At 28.5% G+C, this 22008-nt stretch overlaps 5 protein-coding genes across 9 annotated transcripts; 1 reads left to right on the plus strand and 4 right to left on the minus strand.

Annotated features, from left to right (window-relative positions):
- Position 1: 1 nt before the first annotated feature.
- Mys45a (SDA1 domain containing protein Mys45A) lies at positions 2-5606 on the minus strand. Of its 2 annotated transcripts, none has more exons than XM_070303925.1 (10): positions 5317-5606; positions 5136-5245; positions 4794-4898; positions 2643-2741; positions 2037-2552; positions 1716-1950; positions 1376-1511; positions 965-1283; positions 347-883; positions 2-264 (listed from the first exon to the last, which is right to left on the minus strand). In XM_070303925.1, the coding sequence occupies exons 2-10, from the start codon at positions 5220-5222 to the stop codon at positions 64-66; spliced, it is 2235 nt and encodes a 744-aa protein (XP_070160026.1). In that variant the 5' UTR covers positions 5223-5245; positions 5317-5606; the 3' UTR covers positions 2-63. The 2 variants fall into 2 exon arrangements, with proteins under 2 accessions (XP_070160026.1, XP_070160025.1); XM_070303924.1 differs by having other exon boundaries at positions 5136-5231; positions 5317-5605.
- Positions 3040-4886, minus strand: Orc5 (origin recognition complex subunit 5). The gene has a single exon (XM_070303930.1). It carries the CDS (start codon positions 4596-4598, stop codon positions 3279-3281), a length of 1320 nt encoding a protein of 439 aa, XP_070160031.1. The 5' UTR covers positions 4599-4886; the 3' UTR covers positions 3040-3278.
- Positions 5589-10468, plus strand: Atf6 (bZIP_ATF6 domain-containing protein ATf6). Of its 3 annotated transcripts, none has more exons than XM_070303926.1 (9): positions 5591-5831; positions 5920-6059; positions 6216-6398; positions 6461-6642; positions 6742-6958; positions 7730-8232; positions 8337-8518; positions 9170-9771; positions 9935-10467. In XM_070303926.1, the coding sequence occupies exons 2-9, from the start codon at positions 6035-6037 to the stop codon at positions 10189-10191; spliced, it is 2151 nt and encodes a 716-aa protein (XP_070160027.1). In that variant the 5' UTR covers positions 5591-5831; positions 5920-6034; the 3' UTR covers positions 10192-10467. The 3 variants fall into 3 exon arrangements, with proteins under 3 accessions (XP_070160030.1, XP_070160027.1, XP_070160028.1); XM_070303927.1 differs by having other exon boundaries at positions 5593-6059; positions 7730-7926; positions 8020-8232; XM_070303929.1 differs by having other exon boundaries at positions 5589-6059; positions 9170-9615; positions 9935-10468.
- On the minus strand, positions 10435-11638 carry LOC138937553 (sulfiredoxin-1-like). 2 transcript variants are annotated; one of them, XM_070303932.1, is made up of 3 exons: positions 11053-11631; positions 10746-10899; positions 10435-10482 (listed from the first exon to the last, which is right to left on the minus strand). In XM_070303932.1, exons 1-2 carry the CDS (start codon positions 11261-11263, stop codon positions 10751-10753), a joined length of 360 nt encoding a protein of 119 aa, XP_070160033.1. In that variant the 5' UTR covers positions 11264-11631; the 3' UTR covers positions 10435-10482; positions 10746-10750. The 2 variants fall into 2 exon arrangements, with proteins under 2 accessions (XP_070160033.1, XP_070160032.1); XM_070303931.1 differs by lacking the exon at positions 10435-10482 and having other exon boundaries at positions 10530-10899; positions 11053-11638.
- A 1081-nt stretch (positions 11639-12719) lies between these two features.
- Positions 12720-21900, minus strand: Set2 (SET domain containing 2). The gene is made up of 14 exons (XM_070304086.1): positions 21315-21900; positions 18647-20458; positions 17715-18368; positions 17269-17388; positions 16874-17002; positions 16567-16768; positions 16367-16464; positions 16077-16245; positions 15327-15987; positions 15177-15234; positions 14678-15036; positions 13782-14551; positions 13241-13576; positions 12720-13164 (listed from the first exon to the last, which is right to left on the minus strand). The coding sequence occupies exons 2-14, from the start codon at positions 20416-20418 to the stop codon at positions 13009-13011; spliced, it is 5484 nt and encodes a 1827-aa protein (XP_070160187.1). The 5' UTR covers positions 20419-20458; positions 21315-21900; the 3' UTR covers positions 12720-13008.
- Between the last annotated feature and the right edge of the window lie 108 nt (positions 21901-22008).

Raw genomic sequence — 22008 nt, forward strand, 5'->3', positions numbered from 1 at the left:
TATACAATATTATCATTGAGAAAACCATATATAGAATACAAAAAAATCTAGACAATATATTGATTATTTCATTTTTCTTTGTTTCAGCAGATAATTTTTTAGAGCTATCTGTTTATCTCTAAAGGATCGTTTTACTTTCCCTTTTAATTTCTGTTTTAGCATTAGGAATGCTTTTCCTTTCTTCTTTTCGCGATTCGTTTTACTGCACATTGCATTCTGTCGTCGATCTTTAAAACCAAATTTATCTCTTTGCTCTTGCCCCTTCTACAAATTTAATATTTAAATTAATCTACTCTATTAGATAGTACAGAGAAAGAAAGAATGTTAAAATATATTTTATACATACTTTCACAGATTTCTGTCGAGCAGCCTTGTCATGCTTGCGTTTTTTGTATATATTTTCTATATCGCTCAGTTTTACCAATTCTCCATCTTGATTGGTCTCAATTTGTTCGTGCGTTCTTTTAGCAGCGCGTTTAGCGTACGTTACTTCTTGTTTTGCTAATGCGACATCAATTTTTCTGAAGTCTTTGTCTGTGAGCAATCGTTCAATGGAAATCAGAGATGCTTTCGTTTTTTTCTCAGTTGTTAGATCTATATTTTGTTCTGACTTCGACTTTTCTTTTATTTCAAATTTCTGTGCTTTCTTTTGTTGTTTTGTTAAAGTTTTTTTCTTTTGAGGAAGTTCGTCCATTTTTCGTTCTCTGCTATTTGCTTCATAAATATTCCCTGCACTATTGTTCTCGCTAGAGGATAAATTCTTATTGTCGTCATTTTCGTCGATGGAAGATTTTGCCGTTTTATCTATATCCTTTGCTATCGACTCATCATTGCTAATTTCTTCCTCGCTACTTTGATTTACATCAATCCATTCGTCATCATCCTATATTCAAATATATAGATAAATTTATATAGTAAAGTAATAGTAACCCTTATAATATATTAAATAATATAAAGTTTTTACACTTGTTTCTGTACTACTATTAGTTTCTTCAATACTCTCGGTATGTTGACCATACAAAACTTCCGCCCCTGGTATGAATTCATTTGCCTGAATTTCGCCGTATTTTGAAGATTTTATCATAACATTGGCTTCTGTAGGACGGCCTCTATCTTTTTTACGCAATAAATCAGGCATTATACGTCTGAATGTTCCAATTAAAGAACGCGCTGCCATCATAACAGAACGTTCCTTATATTGTTTGTATTGTATTAAATCTTCAAGTAGAACCTCATTCATGGCTAATGGACATCGTGTACATATCTCTCGCACAGTGTTTAGACTGCATGGATATATATGTTATATGAATAAAGCAGCATATAGAGATAAATTACAAGAATGTGTTTATAATAAATAATTAAAAGAGATATCTACCCTATAGCCATTACGTCTGCAGAATTTCTTTCTGTTATGAAATTATTCACTAAAGTTTTCAAAACAGGTTCCAACACATCAGGTGGTACTAATTCATGGGAAGCTTGTGCTATAAACTGTAAGAGCTTGGTAACCTCTGGAAGAAAAAAAAAGAACACAGACAAATATATTATCTAGGTAAAAAATTACATGGATGTTTTTTCTATGGTTTGTAACAAAAAAAAAAAATACTAATAAAATAATAATTTGTACAATAATAAATAATGTCAATTTTAAACAGATAGCAATCAGACAATATTCAATATAATGATTTAATGATATATTAAATTATTAATCTCACCTCGTTGATGAGGTTGAAGGAATCTTTGTATATATGGATAAAAATTCAAAAGAAATAAATTATGCAAGCCAATGAGTCTAGAGACAACATCTAAAGTCATAAGCTTAACTTCAAATCTGTCATTTTTCTTTTCTATCTGCTTGAAAAGCTTTTCAGCAAAATCCTGAGGATCGTGAATTAAATGTAATGCTGAAAAATTATATTGTGGTGCTTTGGATTTCTTTTTTTTTGCCTTCTGAAATACACATTAAAACTGGAAGTTATAGTGTATATTTTCAATATAAATATTGTGATAAATTCTATAAAAAAAATTGAACTTACTACGAATGATTGTTTAGCTTTCTGTAACTGCTTCTGTCGTTTTTTTGTTTTTTTATTTACTTTATTGGCCATCATAATTTCCTTCATGTTTGGTTCATCATCTGAATCACTATCATCACTACCTTTCTCTTCTGGATCAGTTCCCAAAAAAAATTTTAAACTAGCAACTGCTACTTTTGTTATTTTAGAAAAGCAACCTGTTGCTATAACATTAACAGTCTTGATGTCATTCCAAACATTTTTGTTATACAATTCTATCATAATATCTACAGACATCTTTGCAGCTTTGGCGTTAGGATCTTTTAACATTGAAAACATAAAGTTTTGTAGCACTATATTAACCTTAGCATTTTTGTGCTTTGCATTGACATTTTTGACATCTGTAACTATATGCGTTTTGAGAAATTGTCTTAAAAGTTTATCTTGACATTTTAAAAGTTCAAAAAATAAACTAAGAAGTGCAGTGGGTTCTAAAAGTGATTTGTTGCGTAGCTGGATCAATACTTTACAGAATGTCTGCAAAAAATATAATTACAATATAGTAAACAATTATATATGACCCAATTTATTTGCATAATATAATTTTATAATATACATAATGCTTACCATACGCATTTCATTGTCTAATATGGTATTATGAGTTTGTAATATATCAACAATTTCTTGAGGATATGTTTTTAGATCATTTGGATAACAATGGGCTACCTGCAATGACACAAAAAAAGGTACGACACAACAAGCATGTTTAGCATATGTGTATTTTATTGAGCAATTTCTTAAAATTATGTAGTTAATATATATGTTATTATACAAAAAATATTATTTTATTATAAATACACTATATTTATATATGAAATTGATAACTGTGTCATTGTTTAATTAACATATAATATTATAGAGGAAATTTTTATAATGAATATGATATATGTTTCCAAAACTCCCCCCTCTCTCTCTCTTTTTTTAAATAAAAGAAGAAATTAAATTATCTCAACAATTTATACACAAAATTATATTTCTCATACTAAATTTATTTAATGCATTACAAATTATTATATGTACTTAATATATGAAAATTAAATCTTATTTTAGATATAAAAATATGCAAGTTTTACATTAATTATATAAAAAATTTTCTATAATAAAAATCTAATAAAAGCATTAGGTAAAGCTGTTGAAAACAAACATACACAAACATATAAAACTATAACTAAAAATGGGTCGTGTATATCAAATGTATTTAATTTATGTGTTCACGTTCAAGTAATTTTTTATATCAAAGCCAACCGTTTTAGCTACAACTGTAACAAAATCGTAGCTTGCACAGCACTTAAATTTTGGTTCGTCCAACTGTAAAACGTTATCTCCGACGACAGACAGTAAACCAAGTTGACACATAGTAGATATTTGAGCGAGCAAATTAGCATTGATGTCTACTTTTTCATTAAGAATAGCGCAAAAGATCGCAAGCATTCTCGAGATGGTAAAAAGCCGAGATTTTTTTTGCATATCTATTTCTCCCGTTTTCTTAACTGATCGTACCTTCTTCTTTCTTTTACTACGTTGTTTCATAAAAATATCTTTATCATATTTTGCAGGAATATACGAAGCTAAATATGATGCGATTAACATATACTTTGCGTAAAATGGTAATTCGAAACTCAAAGCTAACTTTGTGGTCGATTCAATTTCCCGAGATATTTGATGATCGGGTTGCAAAAAATCGTTCGTGGAAACTCTAAGATAAATTATTTCCAAATTAGATTTCAAAATAGGAGAGATATTACGCCACAATGCAGCAACATTATCTGGTTCAATTCGTTTACTTTCTATAGGTTCTATATACTTGGCAAAATTTATCTTAGCCATGTGTCGAAGTTCGTTCAGATCTCTACAAAATCGGAAGAATACGGAAAGAAAAAGGTTCAAATAATTCTTATAAAAATCTGCGTCGTATTTCGCTAGCTTGTTTAATAATAACAATCGTACTAATTCGTCCTTCGTGTATTGTGGAACATATATCTTTATAGGTTTCAACATACCTATTTTAGTACTAAAATTATCCCATGTTATTTCGCTTATAAAAATCGTACATATATTAACGCAGGACAATTCCCTAAGTTTTAAGACCGCTGGTAAAAAAGTTGCATCAAAATGTCTTATTCTATGACATTTGTCAAATACTAATACGATCGGACGTGTATCTCTGTCAAAAATTTTTTTAAGCACGAGTATAAAATCCATAATATTGTCGCAGCTATATTTCAATAACATATTGGCACTTGATTCTTTTGCAGATGCAGTTAAATCACTTAATATATAGTTATATATGTGTTTACTGCCTAAATGCTCCATACAATTAATATAACTAACATTATACTTTAAATAATCAAGCAGATTTCGTACAATCAATGATTTTCCAGTAGCCATATGACCATACACAAATATACTTTCTGGCATTGGCTCATTTGGTGCACCAATTAAAGAATACAGTTGTGTTATGATTTTTTCCCTGCATATAATGCTATCTTTTATCGTTTCTAAATACTTTTCCATCTTTATCATACCTTAAAATTATGTAAAAAATAATACTGAAATATAATTTTTATCCCCTATACTGTCTCACAATTGTTTAAGAAAAAACAAGCAGAAGCTTTCATAAATGATTAGTGCTCTTATGAATATAATGTAATATAATGATCCTTTTTTACAAATGATTTATATTTTTATCGCTTTTAGAATTTAAGCATGTGTGCTAACCTGAGCCAAGAAGGTTACCAATTCATCAAAACTTTTGCTAAACTGCGTGGGTTCCAAACGGAAAACTTCTAAAGTAGATTTGTAATGCAGATATTGTTGGAGGAACTGTGAACAAACATATTAAACTTTTATACTACAAAATAATTTTAGTTTAAATATATATAAAATATAAAGAAATAGCTTATAAAATATATCAATATAATGTGCAATTATACAAAATTATTGTAAGTATTTCACAATTGCAAGTGTATTACAGAAAGAGATACAATTAATATCAATAACAATATGATAAATAATATGCATCTAACATGTGCATCGATAAAGATATAATTGAAAATTCACCTCTTCTTTATAAGATTCTGGATCACGTTTGATAAGATTCTGTAATTGTGGAAGATTATCCGGTAATTGATTGTTATGTCTTACCATCTTTAAAACCTACGAATAAGCAGCTAATTATTACAATGCAATATGACAGTAAAATGATGGAAACATTAACATAATTGTCATCGTATGTACTTACATAATTTTATGCGGTTTTAAGATCAATAGCTCTCTATATAATTCGTTTTTAAGAATCGACACTACTCTTGTTTCGTGAAATTTTAAATTCTTAGAACATCGTCTTTTGCATTCCACGTGCAAGTACATACAGCATCATCATATATATATGTAGATTCTATAGATACAAAATAAAGATATATTTTTTAGGTGCGTTCCGTTTAACACAAAAGTTTATCCACCAATCGGAACAAAAGGGACAAAGATTTCTTTCCTCTGATTGGTCAATCTAACATTTTATCAGACAAGTAGATTTTCGAACGCAATCCACGAAAATGGCGGAGCAAGAAACTCGACACTCGACGCAATGTGAGAAACAAAGACAACCATATAGGACAACATGATAATGATAACATCATTTTGTCTTTCCGTTCATTTTAGAGAATAGACTTTAGTGATGTTACCACGAATTTAATCACATACATTTGCTTATATATGGATATATATATATATATATTTATCATTTCTATATTAATCGTATGTTTACGTTTTTTCTCATTCAATAAAATCTACACAGTATTCAACGTATATTATTGACTCAATGTTCAATTTTTTTGATTATAAGTTTGTTCTATACATAAAAGTTCAAGTTTTCCATCAAGTATATCTTGTTGAGTGAAAAACGTATAAAAAACAGAATTTGAACAGACGAGTAGTATTGCGTGATATTGGATACACAAATGTTGCCAGGCTTCGAATTTTTAGGTTAAGTATCAGTTAATTAAGTTTTAATTACATGTATATAAATATTTAGTTTCAAAGCTTTATGTTTACACAAGAATGAGTATTTTTATCACAATCTAAATAAAACTATATAAATTGAATTCACTTCAACATTTATTCAAATGATTTTATTTATAGAAGAAAACTGTCAGTTAGATGAGTTGTTTCACTCATGGAGAAGCGAATTGCCTATCACATCAAAAGAAGAAGAAAACATAATATTCCCGAATTATGATAAGATTGCAAATAAAACAGAAAAAGATGTATTGGACTTATCAGACTTTAAAGAGTTTGATTTAAATTTTCTACAAAACAGTTCAGGTATATATCAAAACATATAATCTATAAGAAATAGTCTGTTTTTCACTTTTTGGAATTTACAGAGTTAGGAGAAATAAATGAGATAAGGAATGAAATTAAATTGGAACCTGAAAGTCCCGATGCACAAATTTCATTATCATCTGGTAGTCCAAACCATTCAGAATCTAATGATTCAGATAAACAAGAAACAAGATGGTTTATGCAAGAAGTATCAAATTGTTTAGCACAAAATGTGGACACAGAGGTATTTTATATATAAAAAAATGTATAGAAAGAATGTATGTGATAATAAAAGCTATATTTTAAGCTGTACTTAATTAAACTTAATCTTTTTTTTTTCTAGTTTTCTTTAGAATCACCGCAAATTTCTTGTGTACAATATACATCCTCGTCATCACAATCATTTCAATCATCTTTAAATGTAATGCAACCAGTTGAATTTGTATCTGTTGACAAGAAAGATGCAAGGCATGCACAATTTATTCAAACAAAAAGGGATTTTGCGAAACATATTAATATCCAGTGTTCACCAGTAGATGTCGCACAACATATAAAAAATGGTAAAAATATAATATTACTTTTATATACATACAGGATAGACAATATATGCATCACATTTTAAGAGATAGATGTTTGATGTCAAATTGTCAGAAATAAAATAAATGTTATTGTAAAGATATTATGAATGATATAATATAATTATTATTGTCAATATCATGACCAAAAATTTGTTTATTTGAATGACATCTATGTGTATTGCCTTTGTAATAATATGTATGTCATGTTACTATTAAATATTATTTATATTTTCAAGTATTTGCACACATTTACAATTGATATAGAGAATTTATTAAAAGCAAAATTTTTAAATGCAGAATTATTAAAAGCATTGATTTAAAATTATTCAAAATATTCTCTGTAATCTTATAATACAATTTCTCAACAGTTTATACAATATAAACAGTTTATATTAACTAGTAGTTGATAGTTTATATTATTATTAACAAAAAAAAAATATTCATTATTTCCAAAATTACTAATTATAAGTTTAATAACATTATGATTATATATAATTATCAAATGTATTTCATTTTCTTTAAAAGATATAAAGTCTTGATTATTGATAATTAATTACTTTTGAGATCTCAAGACGTGTTTATTTTATTCTTAAGAAATTTTATATTAAATTTCTGTGCTATTGTTTTTTATTTTAACTGTTTCCAAATTAAAAATAGTATACTATATGTGATGTATCATAAAAAAAATTATTTTATTTTGTATATGTGTTTGTGTACATATATATATATACAATTTTTTTTAAATATCTGTAGGTAAATCTGAAGATACTTTTATTCTTCAAGATTTTGCAACATTTACACAGAATGAAAATTCACAGTGTGTATTGTATCCTTCCAAACTTCAGATGTTACCAACAAAGAGACATGCTAGGGTACAAAATTCATTGAATATTAAACCAACTGACATAAAAACGAAGACTGCAGCGCTTCATTTACCACAGAACGTAAAAGTAATTAACACTGTATCAGATATTTGTCCAACAAATACTGCTGAATCAGATACAAGTAATCTGATAAATTGTATACCGTTTCAAATAATGCAGGATGAAAACATTTCATTAATTGCAAAAAATCAAGAGAGCGATTTTACGTTTTTGACAAAAGACGATCCAAAATTAAAGGCATTAAAAAGACAACAAAGAATGATAAGAAATAGAGAGTCTGCTAGCCTCTCAAGGAAAAAGAAAAAAGAATACGTATCTTCTTTGGAGAAACGAATAGATGAGTTGATGCAAGAAAATACACAACTAAAATCAGTAAGTAATCCAATTTAAATATGTTTTAAATTTTTACAAATTTCTAATGAGAAATATAAGTTTTTTTTTCGTAATTATTAACTTTCGTATAATTATCTTATTAGGAAAACAAAACTTTAAAGGAGAGACTATTGGAAATGGAGGACAGTATTACAGATGATAATAAATATAAACATAAACGTAAACATTTAAGTTTCAAACCTTTGTTAAAAAAGAAAGGACAAAGAAACCTCGTTCTCTTTGTAGGAATGATTTTCATAATATCTTTCAACATTCATGGTCTTAAGTAAGTGTTCTTCTATTTATGCATTAACACGTAACCTCTTTTGCAAAGAACTTTTTATGTGTTATAAATACATTATATATATAAAATTTAATGTTTTCACAACAATTATTTAATATTTTTTTATACTATCAATTGGGATATGAGAAAATACAAAAAGAAAAGCTTTTATCATAGAAATAATTTGTTCATAACTATTAATAAAAAAATTGAATTTCCATTCTTTCTTACATATTTCTTCGTATCAGAAGTTAAATAAGATATTTTTATTTTTTCAAATTAAGCAAATTATTGTGTGTATGTATGTGTGTGTGTGTGTGTATGTTTCCCAGTTATAAGATTATTGTCGGGACCAATCGCGATTTAGCAATTTAATAACTATTTTACAACCAAAAGGCGTACGAACTTGCTTATCTTACGGAATCATCTTGGTGATTCACTAGATGAAAGAGACGAGAATAAGCGAGCAAGACAGAAATATTTTATGAAATCGACTACTTTTGCTTTTAATATCAAATAAGAGTTTCATATTAGAAAAATGAAAAAAAGAGATAATTCACGATTTTATAATTTAAAAACAAAATTTGTTTTATAATCAGAAAATTATTACTGTATTTTATAAATATAAATAATATCTTTTTATTTCTGTTTAAGGGGAACACTTTCACAAAGTGTACATTTAAAAACCGATTCTGACAATTTACCAATAGCTATTCCAGATACAGAGATCAGACATAACAGAAGATTATTCTGGACAGTAGATGAAAATGAGGATCAAATTGAAAAAGATTTCAATAAAAGTGCACACCAACTTATGTGTCCCATGTATATTAATCAGAGCGAATTGATACGCTTAGATAGCGAATTGAGACGTTGGATCGATGGTGAATCCGACCGAAATAATCGGTCTGCAAAAGAAATAAAATTAAAAACAAATCCACTAAATGAACTCTTGTCATCGAAATCACAATTGGAAGAAAAGACAAAAAGAAAACTGTATTTATCGCGAGATAAAAAAATAAAAACTATACACAAAATGATCGATATTCCTGATCGATATTCAAATGACAACGCGATTGAGATCTTCTCTCCGATATTGAGTAAGCATGCTTCTCTATTCGAAGCTTTGGGGAAAAAAGATGATACGTTTTATGTTGTCTGGTTTAGTGGTGAACATTTATTATTGCCAGCTTCTCGAAAAAATGATACAGCAAGACCTAAAATGTCTTTAGTTTTACCTGCTGTATCTATAAACGGTAAATAATGTGATATAAGATACAATAACTGTGTTTGAATACTAGAGTAATATTAATTTAACATATGTAACATTTTATAACTATATCAAGAAATATGTTCATATTCCATACAGCAGATAGCTAAACAGATGATAGTATATACAATAATATCTTTCTTTTTCAGGTACATTTTCGACGCCATCTAATCATATAACAATGATGCAAATTGATTGTGAAGTGACAAATACACAAATATTACATTTACAACAATCCATCATACCTGTTCACTTGCGAAATAGTAAATCTACGAGTCAGTCAAATCAATCTCAGTCTGTTGATGACATAGTTAATTCATCCATAGCTAATATAACTAGAAATTACAAACCATACTTTATGAGAGAAGCAAATCGAAAATTTCGAAACAGGAAACATTTAACTTGATATGATTATGAAAACAAGAATTAGATTTTTTGTAACAAGAACGTTGTTTATTTATATAAGAAAAAAGTATGTTTCTAGTCTGGCAATATAAAAACAAAAATATGAAAGATACTAATCATACAACATAACAATTATTATATTATGTGATATTTGTTTATATAACAATACAATTTTATTACACATTATATGAGTGTACATGTAATCACAAGTGTTTATATCTTAATTTTGATATATATATATATATATTACTTCCTTTTCTTAGAAAAAGTTGTCACCCATTTTTCCTTTTGTCTACAAGGATAAGATAGAGTACTTATAAATGAATTACACATGTATAGTTTAATTTAAATAAAAGATTTATATTATTTGTAACTTCCAAAAATATATGTAGCATTACAAATATATTTTCAATAATATATAACAATTATCAGTAATTCTATCTATATACATTAATATATTCTTATCAAAATAGTATGAGGTAATATATGATAGTAATAATTTAAAAAATATATATGTTAATATATAAATATCATTATATAAATATAGATAAATACATTTGTCACTTTAAATTCGGAGTAGAACTCCCCAAGTAACATCGTAGGTCTGTTAATGTTGATTGAACTATTTTGGCTTTTATAGATGTTTTACCTAGTCGTTGATGGGCAGTATAACGATGACAACCACCGAAAGAATAATAATAATCACCGCCTAAACATAACAGGAATTTTGTTGTTGTAACAGTATCTAATTTCGTTTGCTTTTAGACTGGAAATTTGGCATAACAATAACAATTCACAACTTTAATAAGTTGTAAAAAATTTTTTATATTGCAGCTATTTTTTATAAATTTGACAAGTCTACCTTCAGTTCCTTTTATCCATAGAACATCGATTGGCGGTACTGTATGCTCGGTATCGATATTTTTCAATGCACTCATTAAACTTTGAACTTTTTCCTCATTTACTTCAGCAAGAAAAGGTCTGATAATTACATTCATTGGAATATCGTGTATTTCTGCGTGCAAGCTCGAATGAATCGAGCTAGTTATTTGACACGCACCTTTACGTAACATTTTGCGCACATCAACTTGATTAATCCCGTAACAATCCCATAAATCTTATCCGTTAATTAGTTAAAATTTCATAAAATTGCATTATCAATATATGTACGTATTCGAAAAAGCATTGTCATACTGACCAATGCTGACACATACTGACAAGCCCAGAATGGAGAGAGAGAGAGAGAGAGATGGAGAATGGAGATTCAAGCAACATACGTACCCCAGTGGAAGGGAAAATGCACACAAGCGAAAACCGAAAACTGCAAAGATCTATCAGACATCAGACGTTAGACGTCCGGTACTCCGGTCTCCGGTGGCGAATTAAGCAGGGATCTGTCAGACGTCAGACCCCAAGTGGAAAACGTACTTGGGGTCTATCAAACCCTAAATTTTATAAGACAAGCATAGGATTTTTATTGTATTTTTGTGTATATGTTTTCTTTTAAAAATGTGTAAAAACTTTTTTATTTGATTATGCCAAAATGCTACTTTTACTAATTTTTTATGTTTATTATATATTCTTGAATAAACCGTTAAAATATTTCCTTATATGTTAAACACATTTACAATATTACATCGTTAAAAAATAATTAATATTTAATTATATAATTTTTTGAGAATTTTTGTGATTTTGAAAGTATAGGAGTCACCACAGTTGGTAGTGAAAAACAATTATTAGAAATTGGATTGAGCACAGAATTTGAAAAGGATTTGAATATAAGTATTGGTGTTAAATATATATACATATATATTTAATAGATAAATAAAAAAATAATACTGGATTATATAAATTTGCATCTAATTTTGTTAAGGTAAAAGAAATATATCTTTTCATTTCACTATATGTATGTTATTGTATAATGTTATATAATGTAGTGTCACTAAATTACAGAATCTACACATAATCAGCTATTACTGATACTATTAAATTATTTATCATTAGTATCTTATATAAAGAATATATTCAGCATTGTACAAAATTAAAAAAATTAATAACAATAAGATATTATATAATTGTGTGAACACAACTAAGAAAATAGAGATTGTAATTGACAATATATAATTACCAGAATATTAACTATATGTTAAGCAGACTTCTTTTTATTTAATTTTTTACATTGCTTCCATTTAAAAAATTTGCATCACAGAATTAATTTTTGTACCATGTAGACAGAATATTGATGATGTAAAGTTGAATTTGTAAATGCAAGATATTTTGTCTTCCATTTTGTGTTCAGCTTTTATAAATTTTATGCAAGTAAGGAAGCACATATAACAGCAACTCGGTATGTATATGAAGCAGTTAAAAATTATATTATTTACAAGAGAATTATTTTGTGACATTATACAAATAAATATTTATCAAGTATATCAATTTTATAATAGATTGTACTCGAAAGGTAGGTAAAATGGTATTTTATACAAATATCAGAGTACATATTTTACACTTGTATTGGCATATAAGTTACAATATTTATAAAAGGTATAACATATGTGCAAGAGAGTTAGCATGTATAAATGAATATATGTTAAATTTATACATAACTATGTGTATGGAAAAAATTAAAAATTTTCTAATTTATTAACTGCTAATTCATGAAAAAATTTTTATCACGCATATACACACAAAAATTTGCCTATTTTACAATAGTACAATTACAAATGTATCTACATACATACCTAAATATATTTCACGATAGTCGAAGTACAAGAACTTGCGTGCAATAAATAACAATTTTATTTTATAAATTACGCAGCTAATCTTCATCTGTACCTTTCTGATACACTGCCCCAAATTTGCTCATATACTTACGTACAAAGTCTTTTGCTTTATGTATAACATTTTCATTACATTGTAATTCATCCACGCTTTTACAATGCTTTAATTCCTTTGCAAGTACAAAATGTGTTAACTGTAATAAAATGTACAATGATGAATAATCTCATATCGTAAATGAAATTTATTATGATAGTAAAAATTCAACGTACCTTTCTAGCTAGATGTTTAAAATCTTCAGTATTAGTAATTCTACCTTGTTTACATTCAGTTTTCCTATATGGATTTAAGAAGTGAACCATCACATTAGCCATACTTGTTCTGAATGCCTCCTTGATTCTTCTTTCAGACTTCATAGGATACATTTCAGTTGATGTTGATTGCAACTTGCTTAATCCATGTCGCGAATGAGATTTCGATTTATTACTTCTTCTATGTTTCTTTAGCTTCTCAACATCTTTTAGTTTTGCTCTTTCTTTCTGCCGTCGTAATTTCTCTTTTATTTCTTTATACGCTTTATGATCAACACGATCCTCTTCTCTACGTGGCTATAGTAAATGTAGATTAATTAAAATTGCAAAACTATGGAAATCTTTAGGCTTATATTAGAATTGACAAGTTTAATATATGACACATAAGGTGGAACAAATTTTTTCATTTAAATTTTAACTCTTTATAATTTAAAAAGAAGTTTAATTTTGGTTTTTTAAAATATCAACATTAAATAAATATAAAAAATTTAATGATACTTACACTAATAATTCTTTCTTGGACCAAACCATCTCTTCTTTTTTTACATTCCGGCAACGGCAGTGAACTTCCGATCAATTGAATATCTAATTTTTTAGATATATTTGGCCTAGGTAAAAGGCTTTCTGTTAGAGAGTTGTTTGTCTCCATGTCATCATTTCTTTGATCTTCATTATGATCATCATCGATATCTTCGTCATCCTCATTGGATGAACTAGATTCTTCGCTAGATTCCGAAGTAGACGATGAGTCTGGTTGTACTCCGATATGATCGGGTGGTGGAGGTAGCCACTGCGATATTCTTTCCTTTAGATGATAATAGTATGTTCTACCTCTACTATCTGTCGCACTCTTCCATTTTGGTGGCAAATCTATCGGTGAAATTTCAAGTTGTGCCGGTCGATTTGTACTGATGCTTTCCGCGGATGTATGATTAGAAAATTGTTCATCTGCGGATTTTTCGTGATTATAAAGAGGCGTTTGAATTGATATAGGAGGAGTTCCGCCATGAACAGCCACTAAACTATTTGGAAGAGATAATTGCCCTTCGGAATACGGTTGCGGATGCGATATCAAAGAATAGGAAGATGTTTGACTGAACACAGGAGTTTGACTTAACGAGTAAGCTACTGGAGGAATGCCAGTCGTAATTCCGGACGATATATCGGTTGTCATTGCTGATGATAGTACATGAGGACTTTGGCCTATTATACCAGTAGACTGAGCATTTCCTACATATACAGGAGTACACTGTTGCGTTGCTTCTCCCCCATCTATAAAAAGAATTTTACATTTTCTCTATTAAATGTTTAAAAAAATATATAAATGCTTGTATTTTTTATTACAAAAATTGTTAAAAAAATGAATGTTTCTGTACAGAATATAATAATAAATATGACCTTGAATAGGATAATGCTGCCATTGGCCTAATGTCGGATTATAAAAAACAGGATAACCAGTTTGAGGATCAACCATGGCAGTAGTATGGGGATCTATACCCAATGCTAAACATCTGTTCTCATGCTCTTGCCATGATTCTTGCTGTTGACGACGTTGCCTTTCCTCTTCTTCTTTCGCGACTTTCAATGCAAATAATTGTCTACGCTCGTACTTTGTCATCCGTGGTATAGGAACTAGACTACGTTCTTCTATTCTTTTATCTTTTGTTCTATTATGCTCAGCTTCTGGAGATTCTCGTCCTCGTCTTCTGTCACCACGTTTGTCAATTTCACTTCGATTGTATCTATCAGATCTATGCCTAAGAGTTTATGAAATCAATTAATAATATTTTTTAAACTTAATTTATTAACTCTTATACATACACACATTATATATATTGAGCACCACAAAAAAATGTGCATAAGTACAACAATATAAATGAAATATACAAACATGTACCTATCGTACGATGTGCTTCTCTTTTCTTCTTTCTCCAATTCCTCTCTATATCCTCGATCTGCAACAAAAATCAAAGTAATGTTAAATATACATTAATAAATCTTACTATTTTTTAGTTTTTAATTCTGTTAATATATTGTAGAAAATAACCTGCTTCTCTTTCATGCTCTTTCATTTGTTCAATCCTTTCTTTTTTCGGTATTCTAAAAACTTCTTTTAGATTCGACCATTCAGCAAGAAGACTACAAGCCAAATCAGGTATAAGATTCTGATCTGTGGTTTCTGATTTAACTTCATTAACTGCCAAACAATTTTCGATATTATTATTACGTTTATCTGGAATGTCATTCAGACGTTCATCAGGATTTTTCTTTTCGTTGCTATCGGAATTACTATTTAATTCCTCACAAGTCGTCTTTGATTTAACCTGATCATCCTCTGGCGAATCAGCATTTGGAGAAAGATATAATCTTTTCGCCCATCTTTCAACTACACCATATATTTTACTATCCATTAACATTGTCTTGTTTGGTATTGGCAGTGTATTTAGAGTTCTTAGCACTTCTAAACGAAATTGTTGAGCTTCTTCTGATTCATTAGCAGCAATATCCATAACATAACTCCAAATCAAACGTAATCCATGATAATCCAAAAATAATCTTCGACAGGGTTGTTCGCCGCTTTGTATAAGACGTAACAGGCGTGTCCTGTGTTTTAATTCTCTGCTACGAACCATTAATCTGCTTAATGTTAATGTATGCACACGATTTTTCAAACCACCTGAGCACAATTTGTCCATTTCTTCCTCCAACTAAAATAAAACAAAAAAAGGACAAAGTAAAGAAATTACATTGCTTAGTTATGTATAATACTCATAATATTATTAATTGCAATACTTACATCCTCATCTTCCATATAATCAACAGGTTTCTTTTCTTCTTTCTTCTTCTTTGTATCTCTTTCACGTTTCTCTTCAATTTTTTCAATTTTCTCCTTCTCTTCTTCAGGTGTATCGCCTATCCAGCCTCGACAATTTGGTGCTTCACAATAACACTTTTGAGCTTCCTTGCTAATATTTAAATATATAATAAAAAAAAGTAAGTAAAAAGAAATATAAACTTATATAATCCATATATGTAGAAAATTAGTTTATAATTATTAATATAAAATTATATCATAAAAAAACATACCCATAACGCTGAAAATGATAATCGAATGTAATTTCTTCACCAGCAGCTATAAATTTTTTATTAAAAAAGCCTATCCGTAATTCACCATTTACTGTCCACTAAAAAATTTATTCAATGTGTAATATTTTAAGATATTATAAACTTAAATATCTACAAAAAATTATTTTTATTAGCTTGCAAAAGATAAAACACAAATTTACTTTTTGCGTTTCTGCATTTGGATCACAACTATGATTGATAAACCGAGATACATTTCCTTTCATAGTAGCATCTATAATCTGATCGGATTTCAGTGCCATAAAATAATAATGTCTATTTTTGTCTTTAGAATAATCCTTAGCGCGACGTTTAAAATCTTTTGGATCTACAACCTCACCAACATACTCCATTATAAATTCGCCCCTGTAATTGTAAACACAATATGAAGATTTCTTTTATTCCATCATTCTCATCCTGTTTCAGTAGAATACATATTCATATATTTTATTGATTCAAAATTTTACTTACCCCATTATATCAACAACAGCACGTAAACCAAAACCCTTCTTCTCCGTTCGAAATACTTCACATTTGGCATATTCACAATTTTGAAATCTTTTATTTGTACACCTATCACCTACTACACATCTAGTTCCACTGTGATATAAATTCGAAAACAACATTACTATTTACATCTATATAATTGATTTTTATTACTTTTAATAATTATTTATATAATTGATTTATATATAATATATTCGATTGTATATATTGTATTACATTCCTTTAAAGAGAAATATTATTTTATTTATTACTATTTTATTATTTTAACATCTTTATCTTTTTCTTTTTCTTGTTTTATACAATGTATAAACATAATTTATAAAACTGACTTCTTATTACTTTAAAAGTGAAATCCTTACCATTCTATCATGAGAAGTCTATTAAGGCAATCCTCTCCACAACCAAGTTCTCCCCTCTCAATTTCTTCTTCAGTTAAAAAACAATCACAAACCATTCTTTTAGTTTCCTTGTTTGTATATCTAGTAACAAATATTATAAATATTTAATATTTTTTACAATATATTTCACTTTTATATATATATATATATATATATATATATATATATATATATATATATATATATATATATAATATTAAATATTTATAAGTAAAATATATATATATTGTGTGTGTGTGTGTGTGTGTGTACAATATATATATTTTACTTATAAATATTTAATATTTTATACACAAATTTATATTATGTGAATATTATTAGAAACAATATTTTCATATGTTTAGCAAAGAACACAATATTAATGTTTTATATATATATATAGAGTTCTTAATTCTATTTCTATATACCTTTCAGTAAGATACAAATTTTCGCGTAGATGTTCAAATTGACTTAGTCTTTCTTCCATTTCTCTATCCTCTGTTTCAATAACCATTGGTAACAAAATTTTAGCTCCTATAGTTTTTGGAATTTGTGGTACTGTTACAATGGTAAAAACATTATTGGATGTCATTGATGTATCTTTAACTTGCTCTGTTTCTGTACAAGGTTTTACATTTTTGCTAATGATATTGTGTTTTGATTCTGATGACGTATTCGATTCCCCTGTGTTTATTGGTGCACAACGTCCTGATTCAGATGGAAGTGTAACGGATGATCCAAATATTGATGTAGGAGCAATGATGGATCCAAAGCCTGCACATGATCCACCCATTTCAAGTTCACTTGATCTTCGCCAACGGGATTTTACTTTAACTGGCTTTGAAGAGTCAGAATCATATCCTGTGATATTATAACTAGCACTTAAAGGTGCTGAAATATCAAGCGACATTGATATCTTGCTAGAATTATTTTCCTTATCACATTGCCTCTCAGAATTATCTATTTTTACTTCCTGAGTAGTAGAAGGATTTATATTATTAACTATTTTATCTTTTTCTTGCTGAAGAGTTACTTTTGAGATATCTATGTTAGGTTTTGTAACTAAACCACGTCCACGAGATCTAAAAAAATTAATTGATTTTTTTACACATAAAAACTTTTTTAACATAATTAGAAAATTATTTTAAAGAAATATTCATCTCCAAACAAATCATAATTTTAACTTTTTTAAAAAATAATATTTATATTCATTAATATATAAAAAATAATTATATAAGAAATATATAGATTAATTATTACATTATTAAGATTATTACATTATATTTATTACATTAATAATAATAAAAAAATTATCTACTATAATTTTAATATTTTAAGATCAAATTATTTGATATCATACCTTTGTTTCATCAATCCAATAGATCGAATTCTACTACTTCTTCTTACGCCTGAACTGTTTGAACCACTTTCAGAACCTGTTGTATCAGTGCTTCCACTACGACCTCTGAATTCAATTTTTTTGTCAATATCACTTGTGTTGCCAGTTGTGTTCTTTACATCAAGCTCACGTCCTTTGTAATTGGTAAGCGACAATAATGTGTCATTACTGTTTTCACTACTGCTGCATAACTTCATATCTTCGCAATCAACTTTGCTGTTGTCTCCTTCACTATCTTGATATTCATCTATAGTTGTTAAATGTTCAGGATTCTTTTGCTGATTTATATTCTTCTTATCTTGTATGTTTTTTGACTTTAATAAAACTCGATCTGTATATTGAAGTTTATCATCGCAAGAATTGGGTTTTAATATATTTTGTTCTTGATGTTTAATAATGTTATTAGGTTCCATTGTTTTCGAAAATATTTCTGTTATATGAGAAGTAACAGAATTATTAGGACGATGTAATTGCTCCATTTTATCTAATATTGATGAACTGCTTTCATCATCAATATTTATAGGGGACAATTTTTCCATATTTAAAGAAGTTTGTACTGGAGAGTCAATACTTTCCACGCTAGAGAGATCATTCACTAATTTCTGTATTTCCTTTGAGCATTCATTTATCTGCATATTCGCCAATTCATTATCTATTTTACTAAATGTATCTTCTTTTGACAAATCTGCATGTATACTTTTTGCTTTCAAGTCTTTGCTTTCCTGTTTGCAATCAACTTCCTTGTTTGAAATGCCAGAATTCTCTTTGATAGAACACATACGAACTTTATCAGATATTGACTCTGAAATTTCCTTTCTTATTTTATCATAAATAGTTTTATGATTCTTTTGTTTTTTACCTTGATCTTCTAATACAATTTTCTTTTTGTTGATATAAGATCTATCTATATTGGAATCTACAATATTACAATTTTCACCACTTGAAGTTATTGATTCATCTATATGCACAGCTGATATGGAATTTTCCAATTCGTTATTATGTACACTATTAAAATTTTCTTGAATAATATATTCATTGTTCGAAATATTTTCTGTATTAGATGTTATCACCATGGATTCATCTTCATTTTGTATCACAGTAAATTCCACAAAATTCTTGTCCAAAGTAGGTTCGTTAACAAGTAATACTTGTTCAACCACAACATTATCCTGTGCCTGTAAAGTGTAACTATTGTCCGCAACATTTTCTTCCATTTCCATTTCTTCACAGATTATTGTTTCCTCTATGACCCCTTCTGACCACATTTCTACTTCGGCTGGTATCGACGCGGATGTAGGCAAAGACTCATTGCTTGGATTTGGATTACCGACAACGACTTGCCGTACATCTTCTGGACTAAGTTTGTCTGATTCATTAATTATATTATCTATATAATCCTGACTATCACTTTCACCCGCGTCCCGTTTGTATTGAGAAGTATTGTATACAATATCCTCTTTATCTACAATTAGATTGTTACTAGAAGTACTTTTATGTTTACTATGCTTCTTCTGAGAATTTTGATTCTTCTTTGATAAAACTCTACTATGATTTTCGTTGGTAGACTTGGAATTTTCAAAACTGTTTGAGCAAGGTGTTTCCAAAATGTTCCCATTTATTTTCTTTTCTTCCAATTGTTTCTTAGCTATTTGTCTGCTAGATTTACGCACAGGTACATATTTATGGGATAATTTTTCAGATGCTTTTACTTCGGTTTTACGTCTACGTGCCATTTTGATTCCATATATATATATATATTTATACAGTCTCAGTCTGAAATAATTAAGATTAGCACAAAATTTATTGTAAATCCGATCTTTATCCAAGTCAAATGTATCATCAATATATATAGGTTATCATGTATGTATTTATCTTCCTCTAATAGTATTTTTCCTTTACATTATTGTTTATATTTATAGACCAAACAATTTTGCAATATCAAAAATTTTAGATGACTGTTGAAGAGACAGAGAGAGACAGAGAGAGACATAGAGAGAGAGTAACCATAAAAAGTTCAGTTTTAGAAGATACCAAATATATTCTTTTCTTCTTCATAAATCAAATGTATTAATAATTTAAGTATTGTTCTATCATATCTACTCGAATTAAAAACACAAGGACAAAAATTGTTGTCTATATATATAGCAAGAAAAACTGATTTTAATACAATAATTATACTAAATAAAATATGCTTTGTTTAAAAGTAATGTTTTAAATATTTTATAATTATATAAACACAATTGTAAATAAAAAACATTAAAGGGATAGATAGATATATTAGTCTCAAGGTCAGTATTCTTAAAGACAGTTTGATCTGCATTTAAAAAGTTAAATATATACGTAACTAAAATGTTTCTAATGTTTGTCCCCTCTTTAAAATTTATTGCTTTCTCTCTGCAACATCTGTGAAGATTAAAAAATTTGATTCACAAGAGATAATATGTGACATGCGTGTACATTATAAGAATTCCTGAGAATTATCCGATTGTTGGAGTTAATCATATTGTATTATAAATGCAAATATCCTGTCATTAATGGTCATTTTTTTTTCAAAGATAACAAACATTGTATCTCTATGTGATTATTTATCCGCTTTGAGTAAATAATAATAACTGCATTTTAAACTTACCGTATACTTCTAAAATCACGTCCGGCAATTGCAACATGAAATTCATTTCTCAGGCTACTCAATATCTGTATCCAAATAAATACCGTCTCGTAGTTTTCCAATTTACCGACATAATAACTGAAGTACGGGATAGTAACGAACCCGCTAAAAAAAAGTATCGCTGGGACGGCTATGTGTGAGTGGATCCAGCGAGTCTGCGAATTGTTATCAAGTTTGACGTCCCGATCAGACCACACTGTACATTGAATAGCTCTTTCTCTTCGATACGGATCTTCCTCGCGTAGCCAGTGAATTAAATCGCTTAGCGTTCGTCACAGTTTGGCACTAAACAAAACTCGTGATAATCTCGTGGCTGATGCGTGCTCTCCTCTGGCTCTCACGATCTTTATTCGGCGACTGTGTCAAGCGTGACAACAGGAGTGACTATTGCGTTAAAAAGCCCAAAGAACCTCATGAATAAAAACGTATACCATCACGATGTACAACATTCTCGTGTACACTATCGCCACTGAGTGTATCGTTCGCTTCGGTCTCCTATTTCCTATATAACTCGTTGCTCGTTGTTGCGAATGAAACCAGCGCTATCGACGATGTGTAGTGGAAGTAGCGCAAATCATAAGATAAGAAAATAACAAGAAAGAATATATAGGTGCTATTTTAGAGAAAAGTCCACCAATTGAAGAACGAAACAAGG

The sequence above is a fragment of the Polyergus mexicanus genome, unplaced genomic scaffold (assembly GCF_030449975.1).
Source record: "Polyergus mexicanus isolate NDT 795.1 unplaced genomic scaffold, iyPolMexi1.0 SCAF_11, whole genome shotgun sequence".
Lineage (NCBI taxonomy): Eukaryota > Metazoa > Arthropoda > Insecta > Hymenoptera > Formicidae > Polyergus > Polyergus mexicanus.